The 15603-nt window shown below is 49.8% G+C and overlaps 1 protein-coding gene and 1 long non-coding RNA gene across 2 annotated transcripts in view; one reads left to right on the top strand and one right to left on the bottom strand.

Moving 5' to 3' along the window:
- LOC142012933 (transmembrane protease serine 11C-like) overlaps positions 1–14505 on the bottom strand; it is a 49675-nt gene extending 35170 nt beyond the window's left edge. Inside the window, exons 1-3 of the mRNA XM_074993980.1 lie at positions 14408–14505; positions 9348–9469; positions 8760–8878 (exon numbers count right to left, since the gene is read on the bottom strand). Coding sequence (XP_074850081.1) covers positions 8760–8878; positions 9348–9469; positions 14408–14505 — 339 coding nt within the window. The remainder of the gene's footprint in view (positions 1–8759; positions 8879–9347; positions 9470–14407) is intronic.
- Positions 41–4924, top strand: LOC142012204 (uncharacterized). Its single transcript, XR_012645281.1, has 3 exons — positions 41–193; positions 3231–3411; positions 4406–4924. It is a non-coding gene; the product is annotated as an uncharacterized LOC142012204 (long non-coding RNA).
- Positions 14506–15603: the final 1098 nt, after the last annotated feature.

Here is a 15603-nt window from a genome sequence, read left to right as displayed (position 1 = left end):
TGGTTGATGGACAAGAACCACCTTCACTTAACATGGACATGCCGCCAGAGAAGTACATCTCATCATGGAATGGGCCACCCAAATGCTCTGGGAGAAACCGCTTCAATATTGAAACAACACCCCCGCCTGCCCAAATGCCTACCCGTAGCTGTCATCTACCACCAGACTCATCCTCTCTGCTGGACGATTCAGGGTAATTGCACTGGGCCCTGCACTTTAGGGGACCCCAGGCCCAGCTTCACTCTCCCTCCAGGCATCTCTCAGGAGAGGAGGGGTCAGAGACTTTGGGGAAAGGAGTGAGTGGGGGTGGAACAGGAGCAGAGTGGGGGTGGTAAGAAGTGAGGCATGGAAGTGGCCAGGGGAGAATGAGGTGTGGGGGTGGGGGTTGTCCCGGGCCCAGGAATGGCCCTGTCCACCACCTCACACTAGGATCCATATCGGGTAGGTATAATCAAACTGCTACAACACATACTTGATGGGGACCACCTCCTGAAAGAAATCTTTCCTGAGCCCCACACTTCTGGCCTTCAAACCACCCCCGCCCCTCTCCAAGCTCATCACCAGACACAAACTCCACGCAGAAGAGGACAAACCAACTCAAAGCAGCAACAGAGCCTGTCAGAATAACTGATGGAAAACCAGCAGCCATACCCCCACTGCTTAAATGGTCAACACCCTCTCCTCGTCACACAGCACACCCTTCAGGAGCCCTGGGTGTGACACATGCTTATCACATACAACACGTTCTCTTCTTCATCCAACACGCTAAATGCCTCATTAGCAACTCCGTGGGTGAAACCAGACAATCACTACGCTCTGGAATGAACTAATACAAGCAAATGATAAGACAAAAACACCCTTCACCTATGAGTAGACACTTTTCACACATATCTGACCTCTCAGTCCTTAACTTCAAAATAAACATGCTCAATACTTACACAAGACAAGCTGAGAACCGAAATGCCTAATTCTGTTACACATTAAAAATCATGGGTTGAACAGAGCCACCAGATTGATGGGTTATAACAACCACTAACCCCACTCTTTTTTCCCCTGGAGTAATCCTCATGTGTTCTTTGCCTATGCTAAACAATCTGTTCCACTGTGTATTTAGCTGTCAGGCTTGCCAGTGATCCCTGTAAGGTCTGGAGATATTCAAATGCCACTCAGATGATTAGCAGAGCGCCCACAGCTAGGGTTTTTGTTTCTACTGGTGGTGTGCAGTCACACTTGCCTCAGTGCACATAAAAATTTATTCTGCACAGGGATGGAAAAAAATTATAGGGAATAGGGATGTGTGAGCTACCTTTTCCAGACATGAAGAAAAGCTCTTTGTAACTTGAAAGCTTGTCTATTTCAGCAACTGAAGTTAGCCCGATGCAAAATATTATTTCACCGTCTTGTCAGCATTAAATATATGCGTCTTATCAAGCAGCGTGAATGTAAATGTGTACATAATCTGTCCCACATTATCCTGGCAATCTATTGTGGAAATCCTTTGCTATATCTTGTTTCAAGACATTTCATTTCCTCTGTAATTTAAATTGCAATACTTTCCCATTGCAAATCAGTTATTTCTATAACATGCTTTATGATACTTTTCTTATAACACTTCAACATATTAACAATAATTTTCCATTGTTTTTACGATATATTGTGCCTTTTCAGTATTTGGTAGAAATTTGATGCTCTGATGATATGGTCTATACAAACCTACATTAGTTTTCCTCACACATGCTCCATTATTATATTTTTATAATATAATATCATAGAATCAGAGGACTGGAAGGGACCTCAGGAGGTCATCTAGTCCAGCCCCCTGCTTCAAGCAGGATCAACCCCAACTTAGTCATCCCAGCCAGGGCCACGTCAAGCCGGGACTTGAAAACCTCTAGGGATGGAGAATCCACCACCTCTCTAGGCAACGCATTGCAGTGTTTCAGCACCCTTGTGGTGAAGTAGTTTTTCCTAATACAAACATAAATGACCCAGAGAATGAGGTAAACTCCAAGGTGGCAAAGTTTGCAGATGACACTAAACTGCTCAAGATAGGTAAGACCAAACCAGATTGTGAAGAGCTTCAAAAGGATCACACAGTTTCCGGGTGAACAATTACTGGTCAAAAATTACTGGTCAAAAATATATTTTGAGAGTGATCTTCACTGAAGTAAGTCTATCCTAAATGTCTATACTTCAGAATGTAGTGGTTTCTCCATCACTCAAAGTCTTTAATTCAAGGTGAGATATCTGTCTAAAGAAGGTTTCCCAGATGAGCCTCAAGATATGCCTGGGTTCAAGAGTAACTAGGAGAACCCCCATGGCTTGTGTTATGGAAGAGGTCAGACTAGCTGATCATAATGGTCCCTTCAGGCTTTAATACTACGCCTCTATCACCGTCCATCTGAAAAGAGGTCCAAAAGTTTTATACACGACACACAGATTTGTTCACCCCAGTGGTGACACACAGGCAGCGCTGAGGTAGCAAGGGGAGCTGGTAGGGACTGACTTGATACCCTGCAGAGATTTCTTGGGGAAAACCATTTCTACCCCACAGCACTAGGGGCATTTGTGCGGCGGCCTGGTCCCTCCACTCTTCTTCCTAAGCCACACAGTGTGCTCAGGTCCTGGGCTGCCAACTGGCACCTCCATTCCCCACTGCCCATCTGGCCAGGAGCTGGCTCAACACCACACCCCAGCAGGAGAGTCGCGGGGGAACAAGGGAGGGGGCAGAGACACAGCCTCAAGGCTGGAGGAGGGCTTTGAATTTAATGCATGTCCTAAGAAGGGACTCTAAGGGAGAGGGGATGGACCTGGCCAGGCCTACGGCAGAGGACTCTGACAACGGAGATTTCAAGCCATCTCAAAAGGAAAGTCCCAGTCCTGCAGTCCTCGCTGCGCTTGGGGCACTGCAGGGCCGCTGTTCGAGATGGAGGTCACCCAGAAAAATCACCACGTGGGGAGTCCAGGGAACTCTACTGGGGAGAGTCAAAGTAACCACTACTTCTGACAGCCACTGGGGGCTGGGTCAGAGCACAGCTGAGGCTGGTGCTACTGCAGTGCATGCCAGTGAGGCTGGTGCTGTGTAGGAGAGGGACAAGGACAAATAGGCGGATTTGGTGTGTTGGGATTGGTAAGGAGTCTGGGAAAGCAATACAATAATGTGTGGAGGGGTTGGCCAGACCAGGCTTTGTCCTGACTGATTTATGGACATGTTTTCCTTCTTGTTTAAGGCCTGGACAGACAGACCAGCATGTGCCTGCATCGAAACTATAACTTGAAGATGGTAACTTGACAAAGGCAACCTTTGTTAACAACATCGCTGCGTATACACTTGTTCAGGTCTCGCTCACTCGGCAAGAATATTTTCAGGGTGACATCCTGTCTACTCTCTGTAACCAGCTGGCTTGGGAGGTATGTAATGTAGGAAAGTGCTGATCTAACTGAAAATCTTGTGAACAGTAAACGGGCAGGTAAAATAATATGCATCTCCCTCCTGTTAATATTCATGGTGTGGGAGCTCGCTTGACTAAACAAGGACGATGATATATGTGTGAATTTACATGCTGAAATAGAGAAGAGTGTAACTGGTGTCAAATCACTGCTCACTCGGATCACTGTGTTGGAGTTACGAGACAAGGAACAAGTAAGGGCAATATAGTGGTCCATTTACTCCGGCCTCTCTTGAGTTTCCTGCCTCTGTCTCTCTCTCCTCTGCAACATGATGGGGACAAGGAAACTGAACTAAAATGTGACATGAGGAAAGTTAGAATTTGGAGTTTCAAGGGAGGTGGGGAGGGAAGGCAGAAGCAAAGCAAGCAGATGGTGTCTTAGGTGCCTAGGAAATCAAATGGGCAGTAAGGCAGCCCGCTATAAAATAAGCTGGAGGGTCCATCCCTGCTCCTTGGCTCCCTAGATACCATGTACAGGAGGAGATCTGACTGAGGGCAAGCAGGGCAAATAATGTATCCAACTAGTCAGAACAGTGCAACCTGACCTGGAATTGGAGCAGGTCCCCAGGTTAGCAACATGGTGTCTCAGAAAGTGCTGAGGGGATCTTTAAGGACCACTCAGGGCAAGCGAGCTGGGAAGCAGAAGCCTTTCATTATCAGTCTCTTCATTTCCCCCAGTTCCCAGAATTTATCTAGGGAAGTTGTGGAATCTCCATGTTCGGAGATTTTTTAAGAGCAGGTTAGCTAAACACTTGTCAGGGACGGTCTCAATGCTACGTAGTCCTGCCATGAGTGCAAGGGACTGGTCTTGATGACCTCTTGAGGCTCCTTCCATTTTTGACCTGCTCTGAATATGGATGAAGGAGAGCTGTGAGGAGGTCCTCCTTTGAGCAGAAGGTTGGACTGATGACCCCCTGAGATCTCTCAAAACCCTAATCTGCTATGGTTCTTTTCAGACAAGGGCCAGAGTGGGGAGAGACTGCAAGAAGTTTCACAAGAAGTGGTTGAAGCATATCTAATTGTTCGGGATGATTCACCTTTGCTCACCATGCTTATCATTATGAAATAGCTACATTTATCTACAATGAATAGATGGTTCACAACAGCTGCCAATGAAAAACATCCCTATGGTCAACAACAATGGAGAGCCTTATGGCTGCTATACCATGAACCCAGAGGGGACAGTCTGCAAGGGACTTGAGTCAAGTCCAGAAGAATTAGGAAGTAGGAAGCTGGTTTTCAACAAATGGGTGAAAACCCTTTGGATCAAAACGCTGGTGAGCCAAGAAACATGCCAATGAATAGGAATGCTTTAAATTGTCTGGACTGGATTGGGCTGAATGAGGAGAACATTCCAAAATAAATGTCGCTCCTAGAAGTGCCGCAGAAGAGAGGAACCACTCCCACTAACACAGACAGCTGTGATTTTACATCAGCAGGAGTTTTGCCACTGGCTTCATTAAGGGGCAGGACTAAATCCAACAAGAACCTATCATCGATCATTTGTAGACTGATGCTGTTTTCTGGGTCACCCTGGGCAATTTTAAGAAGGCCATCTGAGGACATTCCAGGCATCCTGTTAGGGAAGAGCATCGGCGGTTAAAAAGAAGAGGGGAAGGAAAATGGCAGGGTTGTTCCTTGGTGAGGGCTGGAGAACAGAGTGGTGGCCGTTTTACAATAGGTAATGTCTGTGTGGGAATGGATCAGAGTGAGTCAGGCCTAAGAGAGATGGGGAGGTCAAGCCACCTGTGGGGAAATTCATAGATAGAGCAATGACAGCTCTGGGGAGATGGGCCCATAGGCACGGCTCATGGACAGGGGTTGGCAACCTGAGGCTCTTGAGCCGCATGTGTCTCTTTTAAGAGCCACTTGCGGCTCTGGGCACCGCCACTGCCTCCTGTTGCAGCTCCCTGCCCAGCCGCGCCGAAATAATGGAACTCCGTTTAAATGGTTTACCGGCCGGCGGGAGGGATCTGGCCATTAAACCGAGTTCCATCATTTCAGCGCAGCAGGGCAGGGAGGTGCTGCACTGCCAGTGGGGAAGTGAGCAGGAGAGCCGGGGGAGGGCGGCGAGTCTGCCCCTGCTGGAGCCGCGTGGCCCCGCTGAGAAGGAGGAAGAGTCGGGGCTGGGGAGGCCTCCTGGGAGCTGAGCAGGAGAGCCTCCTCCTGGGCAGCATGGCACCGCCCAGCTCCTCCTGATTCCACAGATGCAGCCCCTCCCCATTTCCGCTGGCAGCCGCCAGAGCCTGGAACCGTGTCCCACAGTGCAATCTCAGTCCCCGGCCCAGTCCAGGACCCAGTGAATCCAGTGCCAGTGCCCCTGGGTGGGGAGCAGCCAGGAAAGTTGCAGGCACTTTCTGGCCTGAGAAGTTGCAGGAGGGGAGGAGGGCAGGGAGACCTGGACCACATGCGGTGGGGAGAGTGTTGGGTGGGCAAGTAAGAGCCAGGTTCAGTGGGCAGGTTGGGGCAGGGCGCACATCTGGAGAAGCTCATCAGCTGAGCTGGGTTACTCCTGGGGATGGGGGGCAGGTTTGGGGCTGAGAGAGGTTAAGCCTGGGGATGGGGAGCGGGACTGTGGGCCAAGAGGGGTAGAGCCTGGGGATGGAGAAGGCACATGGAGGGTTGATGCAAACCTTGTTCCCTCCTGCTTAAGGCCTACCCCTAGGTGCAGCATTTTCCTTGTCCTTGTTTGCTCTCCAGGGGGGAAAGTAACTAACTTTCTAATGGATACAAATCAGTGTGGGTGTGTGCTGTTCTTAAAATGGGCAACAAAACATCTGGGGTGCATCTACACTAGCCAGCTACTTCGAAGTAGCCGGCACAACGTCAAAATAGTAAGCATCGCATCTACACGTGCCGTGTGCTATTTCGACGTTGAAATCGATGTTAGGCGGTTAGACGTCGAAATCGCTATTCCCAGCTGAAGATGGGAATAGCGCTCTACTTCGACGTTGAACGTTGAAGTAGGGTGTGTGTAGACGATCCACGTCTTGCTACTTCGCAACAGCGGGGTCCTCCATGGCGGCCATCAGCTGAGGGGTTGAGAGACGCTCTGTCCAGCCCCCGCGGGGCTCTATGGTCACCGTGTGCAGCAGCCCTTAGCCCAGGGCTTCTGGCTGCTGCTGCTGCAGCTGGGGGTCCATGCTGCATGCACAGGGTCTGCAACCAGTTGTCGGCTCTGTGGATCTTGTGCTGTGCAGGCCGAATGTGTATGGGAGGGGCCCTTTAAGGGAGCAGCTTGGGGCTTTGCTGGCCCCTTATTTCAACAGGGAGCGCTTGTGTGTGTGGATGCTCCGCATTTCCTTCCGGGGAGGCTCCTTTCGATGTTCCCCGTCGCTACTTCAACATTGAATGTCGATGGCACCAGCCCTGGAGGACGTGTAGACAATATGCGTTGAAGTAGCCTATTGCAATGTCCTTACTTCGAAATAGGTTACTTCGACGTAGTGTGCTAGTGTAGACGTAGCCCTGGTGTGATATTGTGTGTTAAGGACAGTCTCGTAGTCATCTGCATTGTGGCTCATGAAGTATTGATTTTGTAACCAAATTTGACAAAAATGGCCCTTCTCGCTATTTTGGTTGCAGACCCCTGCTCATGGAAAACTGGTGACCCTTGTGTCAGTACAAGAGCACCATGAATACGGCTTCTCCAATAATGTATCTAACAATGAATGCATTGCACAGCAAATAACATTACGCTAGGAAATAAACACGGCTTTTTCCATTTTGGGAGAATTTTCCTCCGCCACTAGATTCTCTGATTCTCACCCATTTGAAAGCCCCATGTTTTCAGGTGCTCACAGTAGCCTCTGAAGCCCCAACTACATTCAGGGTCCCATTGTGCAAGGAGCTGTACAAACACAGAGTCAGAGATAGTTCTTACAGGGAGACACCAGCAGTCTCAAGTCACAAGACAGATAGAGGTTGGGGGAGAAAACAGAGCATACAGCAGAGCAGTGACACAGCCAAGGTCACACAACTGGTCACTGGCAGAGCCTGGAATACATGCCAGGACCTCGAGCCAGCACTGTCTCCCTCAGGCAGGGTGCTTTCTAGAGTTTACCTATCGTTATGACTAGGTTGTGCAGCCCTCAGTTAAATGCTTGAGTAGCATCAGGGGAGCAGGAGGTGCTGAGTGCCCTGGCGAGTGAACACCAAGGCAAGGTCACACGGGGCAGAGAGACAAGCCTCATACTGTGAGGAATAAAAGACCGGGACACAGCTGCTGCTTATTGCCCAGAGGGTTGAACTCTGTAATCGCCACCTGCAGGGAAGTTCAATTTCCTCTTATTTTCCCTACACGGTGCAGCATGTAACTGGTTCCCTAGCTCCTGTAGGCAGGCCTGCTGTTATGGTGGGAGAGGGGGACAACTGCCCCAGAGCCTGGCAACTCAAAAGCCCCAGGGCTGCCAATTGCCGCTACCATGACAGCAACAGGACAAAGCCACAGGCCCTTTAAATCACCGCAGCAGGTGGCTGGAGGGTCCGGTGTGGTCCGGGTGGCACTGAGGGCCTGCTGCTCCAGCCCCCCCACTTTCACCTGAGGCCTTGCCCCTCCCAGGAGCTGTCTGCCCCCCTTACCTTGCCCAGGGGCCCAGCAGCTCTGCCAGATCCCCTGCCTGTATGAGGGAGAACCAGTCCGCTAATGCCTACCCTGTGCCATCGTTACCCACCGCAGCATAGCAAAGGGATCAGAAAAGGGCTCCCTGCTGCCTGGGGCCGGGTGCCTTCAGCTCCCAGCAAAGCCATCGCTAACTGCTAGGGCTCCTGGACCCTTGCAGGACAAGACACTGAAATAGAATTTTCCTCCGACGGACAGGATCATAAACCGCAAGTTGAGGTCAAGATTGGCTGTCCTGCTGACCCAGTCAGGGGACTTGTTGAGTTACTAAAGGGAGCAGTTACAAGACTGGGACTCATTCGGATTGCTACAGGCTCAGTCATAGCAGCCAGGCCTTCTCCCAAAGATCCCATACAAATAGACTGGAGAGGAGGAGGAGGGGAGGTGGCCCAATCACACAGCAGGACAGTGGCAGAATCCAGGTCTATCTGCCCAGCCTGTGCAGGTTCTGAGTCTGCTAGCTCAGGCAGTGGCAGCTCCTACTTTTAGCGCTGGAGGTGCTGGTTGAATCCCCAGGGCGCAGGCCAAGACAGAGGCTGCCAGAAATAAGCAAACCCTGCCACAGTCCAGCCCTGGAGCTCCGGGGACAGGAGTCAGACATTTGCGGTGTAAAAGTGGATCATTCTTACTTCATCATCACCCCCTGAATGTTCAGTGGCCAGTGTGTGAAGGGAGAAGTCCCCACAGACCTGTTTCTCGATTCTTCTGCTCAGCTCCCGAAACTCACTGGAGGCTCTTCGGGCCAAGTCGTCGCTGTTTGGGATACCCATGACTTTAAAGTTGCCGTTGTAATAGAACAGCTGCTGATCTGAAAGGACGGAAAAGGAGCGGGTAATACTCACACTGCAGCCCATCCTGGGCTGGGCTGGACCACCCTGGGACCTCCTGGGAAAGCATATGATGGCCCAGGAGCAGGTGGGCCTCTACCTGCATGGATGCCATTCAGACAGCAGCAGGCCACGAGCCTGCGGGACTGCGTGAACGATTCCTATCGACCCATGCAGTGGGGTGCAGGCACCACAGCAGAGGGTGGGGTTTACAGGAAGGAGCTGAAACGGGTACAAGACAGTGCAGAGAGACAATAGCGATGCAGCACGTGCTACCCCATGCGGCAGGAGGGAGGACCGAGCAGAGGTGAACCAGAATGCCGAAGGGAGAAGGAGATGTAGGACTTGGAGGTAGTCCGCCTCAGCCGAGTTTTAATACTGGCTCCCAGGAACCTGAGGGAGAGGCGCCGTACGGTGTGCCGAGACAGTGAAACTACACGCCGTACTTACCAAAGACCAGAAAATACGCCAGGAGGCCAATGGTGAGCGCCAGTGCCAGGACTGCAGCCACAGCAAGGAGCGCAATCTTCCAGGGCTTGAGCAACCTCTCTGTGGGGGCCAGCGGGTGAACTCTGCACGGCAAAGGGGGAAAAACACCCCCCGTTTATTACTATGTGTAACAGTAATCCCAAGCCGCCATTTCTTCCAGCCTCCCCATCCCTAGCAAACCACTCCAGCACCTCAGACTGTCCAGACGCCCAAGTCGGGCCTTACACCTCACAAGACTGGCTTGTAAATGTTGAGACGTTTCGGGAAAACCAGCTCTAGGTTCTAGCTGCTTTCTAGGTTCTGAGCCATGGGGCACTGGCGCTGGGAGTATTTTTAGGGTGGGAGTGCTGAGCTGTGGCTCCCCCCACACCTGTTCCTGTCCCTCACTGCCCCAGGCCAGGTCACATCTAGGGTGGCCACCTTTCCCAGACCAGGTGCCATTGCTGCAAATGGCATCCAGTCCATCCAGACTGGGACGGTTGTCCTCCACATTGGAATTCACAGCGGTAAGTGGCCGTAGATCCTGGGCCTGTGCTGGGACCCAAGTGGCAGTGGAGCCTGCAGGACCGATGGCCTGGACCCCAGGGGTAGCAGGAGGTGGGACGCAGTTTCGGTGCATCCCACTTTAGCAGAGATGTGGCTAAACTAGAGAAAGTCCTGAACAGAGCAACAAAAGGAGCCAAGGGTTGGAAAACGTGACCTATAGGGGAAGACAAGGGTGACGGGTGAACAAACCCACCCTTGAGAGAGTCTAGCCCTCAGCACCTCCCCCTTTGCCCGAGGCCTGGTCCATTCTGCCCTCCCCCACCAGAGCCAAGAGCACAACCATATCCTATGGCCTGGTCGACCATCCAGGCAGCCGATGGGGCTGAAGCACCCCGAGATCCACACCAGGCAACAGAGCTGGGGCTCCACCATCTCCAGCACCAGGAAGATGCACAGCACAGCCCCAGCCTGGGGGTCCTGTGTACACTGAGCCCCCTGCCTGCCTGCTCCAGCCCCAGTCTGCCTGCCCCAGCCTCTGGCACAAAGGGAACAGCAGGCAGGTGAGGGTCTGGTGGGTGTGACAATGCACAGGGATACATCAGGCTGTTCAGGAAGGCAGAGTTCGTGTGTCTATGGTACCCACCACCCCTAAGAAAAGGTTAAAAAAAAAGCCCTGGGCGTGTTTAGTCTTGAGAAAAGCAGAGTGAGGGGAAACCTGATATCAGCCTTCCAGTCTGTTCAGGGCTGCTATGGAGAGGACGACGCATAGTTGTTCTCTGTGTCTACTGCCGGTAGGCCAGAATGCAATGGGCTTCAGCTGCAGCAAGGAGGATGTAGGCTAGATATGAGGAAATACACCCTTGCAATAAGGGCAGGTAAATTATTGAGCCGGCTTCCAAGGGAGGTTGTAGAATCCGCTTCATTGGAAGGTTCAGAACAGGTTGGACCAACACTTGTCAGGGATGGCCGAGGCTGGTGTGGTTCTGCCATGGCAGGCTGGACTAGATGACCTGTTGGGGTCCCTTCTGGCCCTAAATCTCTAAGATGCAATAGCATGAGCCTCCGTAAGATGCATTTCTAGTTGTTAAAAGAATCTGCATTAGAGTTGGAGGAAAAGTCACCTCTCCCTGAAGAGCTCCTGCTTAAGTGTCCCCCTACAGAGGTGAAGGGACTGACTGACCCTCACTCTGCAGCAGCCTCTGCATGTCCCTCTGAGGAGTTAACTGGTCAGAAAAGTGGGTGAAAGCGAACATAACATTCACATGTGCAGGGATCATATCAGAGTCCCACTGAAATCATGGGGAACTTTACCTGGAATTTAGTGGGATCAGGATCTGGTCCAGATGTACAACAGGAGTGGAAGCTGTACTGGCTTGGTGTTCCCAGGGCACCATATTTGACCCCTTTAGTAACCAGTTTAAATGCTGATTAGTGTCAATGTGACTAAAACCAGCTGACAACAGGGTTTGCACTGGCGTCAGCGGTGTGTGGAGAAGTGTGGTAAAGGGCCGAAGAAAGGTGGTGTAAGGTGTGGGGGCACATTTTATTCTACAGCCTCATGTTAGCTGCCTTTCCTGCTATACGCCTTCCACCGCAGACTGCAATTTGCACTCATTTTGCTCCCCTGCTGAATGCCAGAGGGATGCACATTACAATACTTCACCACCTACACCCATTTTTCAGTCCCATGGAGGAAACCAAACCTGCTGTTTACATCACATGGCATTGGGACCAGGGTCTCCCATGGATGCTATATAACACCCATCCACTCCAGGCTGCCCAGAGGGATCTAGCATGAAAAGACCAATTGGGTCCTTGTGGGCCACATGCCCACTTCCTACGTAGTCTTTCCAACCGTTTGTTCCCACAGTAACTTTAAAATGCTCTAAACGGAAACATCTCCCAGCAGGATATGACTTGTTTAAACACCACGCAGCTTCAGCATTATAATTGTAGCTGTGCCCCCATACCTCCAAAGCTTAGATTCCCATATAGAACCTCAATCCCCGGAGCAAAATAAACTTCAGTACAAACTGAACTTTAACTACAGAAGTCCCGCTGAACTTCTATGTATGCTGCAGCAGTTCTTTTCAACATGCTCTTGGTTATGACAGCGCTTGGGCAACAGGAAACTAAATCATTTACAACTTACAGTAGGCCCACCTGAAAATATGTTACAGTCCTCAAAGCCTTCTGATTACGTATGTATCCTTTGCTGGATCGGGGACCTAGATTTGAATTGTCACAAAATGTAGGAGGAGATGGACTGAATGGAGATGTATCAATGACAGGGAGAGGATTTGAACAGAGGTCTGTGAGGTTGGCAGCATCTGGTTCAGGCCCAGCTTTATTTAAAAAAAACACACACACACACACACACACACAGAGCTCTGCATGTAGAAACAGGAGCCAATGCTGATTCAGCCAGCACTGAAAGGCAGGGTTCCCATGCCACTTTCCACAGAACAGAACTGTTGCCGGTCGGGCTCTGCACTGCCAAGGCCCTGGACGTTTTGATTTCTCTTTCCTGCACACGTTTGCCACAATGTATTCTCAGTGGCAATAACATGATTGCTTTTTTACTGGGATACAGCAGCTGCTACCGCTCCAAAAGCTCATGACCATCCTGGTTCCAAAACTAGGCTGTTGAAAAGCATGCACAGTGGGATCAATGTCTGTGCTCTGTTCCAGCCACCCTGAGCTCAGTGGTGTGCAGCAAGCATCAGCCAAGGTAGGCTTCTGCACAGGGCTTTTAGAAATTCCTTCCCACAGTGAGCCTTCTGAGAAACCACACCAGCGTACGGCATTGCTTCCCTGAGCTACACCCATTAATTCAGAGATTTCCGCCATATTTGCAGGCACGTGTCTTGCATGTTCTCCAAGGGCAAACTGCCTTTCCAATCAGTAGTGGCCACATGCTTTACTCAGGCCTGGTTACTATTTTGGTTAGGACTTTGATATGTTTTCTTTTACCAAACTAGTTACATTGTTATAAGCCCTCGCATGGACATGGTTTTATTAATAAATATTACTTTTGATATGATATGATATTCAGTGCTTTTTTGGTGCTGGACTACCAGCACCTTGGCAGCCCCAGCCCTGGAAGCTGGGGGAAGGGCAGGTGGGGAGTCAACTGAGTACCTGCTCCTCTTTTAACTACAGAAAAAGGCTTTGATTATATTATATTGTATTACATTACATTCTGCTATAAGGGCCTTTTTATACTGTTAGTCTACAAGGTGCCACAGGACCTCTCATTGTTTTGCGGATACAGACTAACACCACTACCCTTCTGATACTTTTTAGATTGATAAAACTACACCCATTCCACGCATACTTCCCTGCCCTTAAAGCATAAGCTATACTAGTATAACTGCATTCACAGCAGGGGTGTTTTATTGCTTTAAATACAGCATAAGAGAGTATTAAAATATACTACAGCAGCATGTGTATAGACATGCCCCGGTGTTGCAGTGTCACACCTAGATGGAAAACCTTTAGCTTCTCAGCCCCCTGTGTTTAGAGAAATCACAAACAAAAAATGACGGTGGTGGTTTTTTGTCCCCCAAGAGGAAGCTCCACGCGCTCACGCTACGTTCCGTCCGTGCTTACCAACACTAACTTGGCCCTGTGCAAGACCACGCTGATGATTTGCTTCCACATTCAAATACAAATCAGAGCAGCTTAATAGATGCATTTGCTATTAGAGATAAAGAGCTGAAAAGGGTGCTGGCACAGTGAGGTGGGACAAAAGTTGAGCGAGTGCTTTCCCTTTGTATTGGTTTGCAAAGACATCTCAGTATTGTGTACAAGCTTTAAAAAGAGTTTCGCAGACACTGAAAACTCTTAGGCTGTGTCTACACTTGCATTCCTCTTTTGAAAGAAGAATGCAAATGAGGGGAAAGGAAAATGCAAATGAGGTGCTGATTCACATACCTCACACTTCATTTGCATGCTCTCTTTTCAGACGAGATTCTTTTGAAAGAAAAAAAGCAGTGTAGACAAGGATCTTTTGAAAATAAACCCCACCTTCTTCTTATTTTATTTCAGGAAGAAGGGTTCTTTCAAAGATGGGTCTTATTTCCAAAAGAGCCCTGACGACACTGCTTTTTATCCTTTTGAAAGGATCTCTTTCGAAAAGACCTTACACAAAAAAGATTAAGGAATTGGTGGAGTGCATGTTTAATTTAATAAATTTGACTCATAGTTCACATTGATTATTTCAAAGCTCTTTTTTATTTCAGTTTCACAGTACTTGCATGTGGCAATGAAAAGGAATTCTTAATGTAGAATTAGCTGAAAGCAATCTTGCTTACATTACATCACATATTACACACACACACACACACACACACACAAATCTATGAATTATCTGGATCTCCTTTTAGCAGGAATTTTGGACTGTGGGGAAGGGAAGGGATGACTGGGGATCTCACTCTAGGTCCTTCAGAGACACGTTCATGTAAACTACAGAGCCCCACAAAGAGCTGCAAAGCCCCCAAGCCAATCACCAAAGGCTTAAACACATCACCTACCTTTGCAGGTCCCATGGCATGTCCCAGTAGGTCTCGTAGCCTCGCCAGGCCCCAGGTCTCCTGAAGTCTCGAAAGCCCTGTGGCTGCTGCTTGTACATGCTGCCATTCCACTGGTGGGCTTTGCAGCAAGAGCAGAACATTGGGGGAGAATCCTCCATCAGCAGCATGTGGGTCTATCAGGAAATGCCAGCATGCAACTCTAACACCAAGCCAATGTGCACATGGTGGCACCCAGAAGACACTGACTGGCTGCTCAGCGCCCAGCAGAGCTTGACACTGATGGGCTCACATATCAGAGCAGTCACACCAGCTGGGTGAGAAGATCTGTCCTTCGCCCAAGAGGAGTCATAACAGGAAGCACTTTGCCTTGGGTATTACTCCCTTCCTGGAAAGCTGATAGCACATCCTGGCATGCTCTAACGTGAATTCCAGCTCCAAGCCCCCTTCTTAAGCCAGCATCATTGGCTGTGCTACGTCATTCCTCCTACACGATGATGAGAGAGGTAAACAAATGGCTTCTGCCTGTACGGCTCTCTGCAGCTGCTCCTTCCTCCCAAACTTGGCTGGCATTTGGGAGCACAACTGTGCATGCATTTGGCCTGGTAATTATATGTTAGGCACCTGTGATTAGCATAGTCCCCGCCTTTGGGCCTGCCTTGCAAGGGCTGCAGCCCTCCCATGTGATGCAGGGCAGACTAGAAGGGATACAGTAAAAATCTCTCGCCCTTGCAAAGACAACTTGGAGCCCAGTAGAAGCAGACAGCAGCTGACTGTGGGGGTTAAAAACTTGCCACTGATTTTTCCTGAAGGCCACATAATTCACACTCCCCTAAAACAGACTTTTGGGGGTTGCAAATCACAACAGCAGGTCCCTTTGTTTTCAGTTCATTTAGCAACTGGGTTATGCTGATCGCATTAGGTCTGCTTTTATGCTTCCCCTCTCTCCACCCCAATCAGGTTACAGGTTGAGATCAAGCATGCTCCTTGTCAGCATCCAGCATGGCTTGTCCACCCCACATGTGGAAGCAGAATGGTCCAGCATAGGAAAGGTGAGATTTTCAAACTTCCTAACAGGGGCTTTTAACAGGAGATGGGTGTCTTATTTCCAAACAAGTTTCTGAAGCCCTGACTTTGAATACAGGTTGGAAAGGCAACCTGACACTGACTTTCTCTATGGCCTTGGTCAAGTCAATTAT

The sequence above is a fragment of the Carettochelys insculpta genome, chromosome 4 (genome assembly GCF_033958435.1).
Source record: "Carettochelys insculpta isolate YL-2023 chromosome 4, ASM3395843v1, whole genome shotgun sequence".
In the NCBI taxonomy this organism is placed as follows: domain Eukaryota; kingdom Metazoa; phylum Chordata; order Testudines; family Carettochelyidae; genus Carettochelys; species Carettochelys insculpta.
The sequence above is the reverse complement of the archived record's forward strand: the minus strand, read 5'-3'. Positions and strand labels throughout refer to the sequence as shown.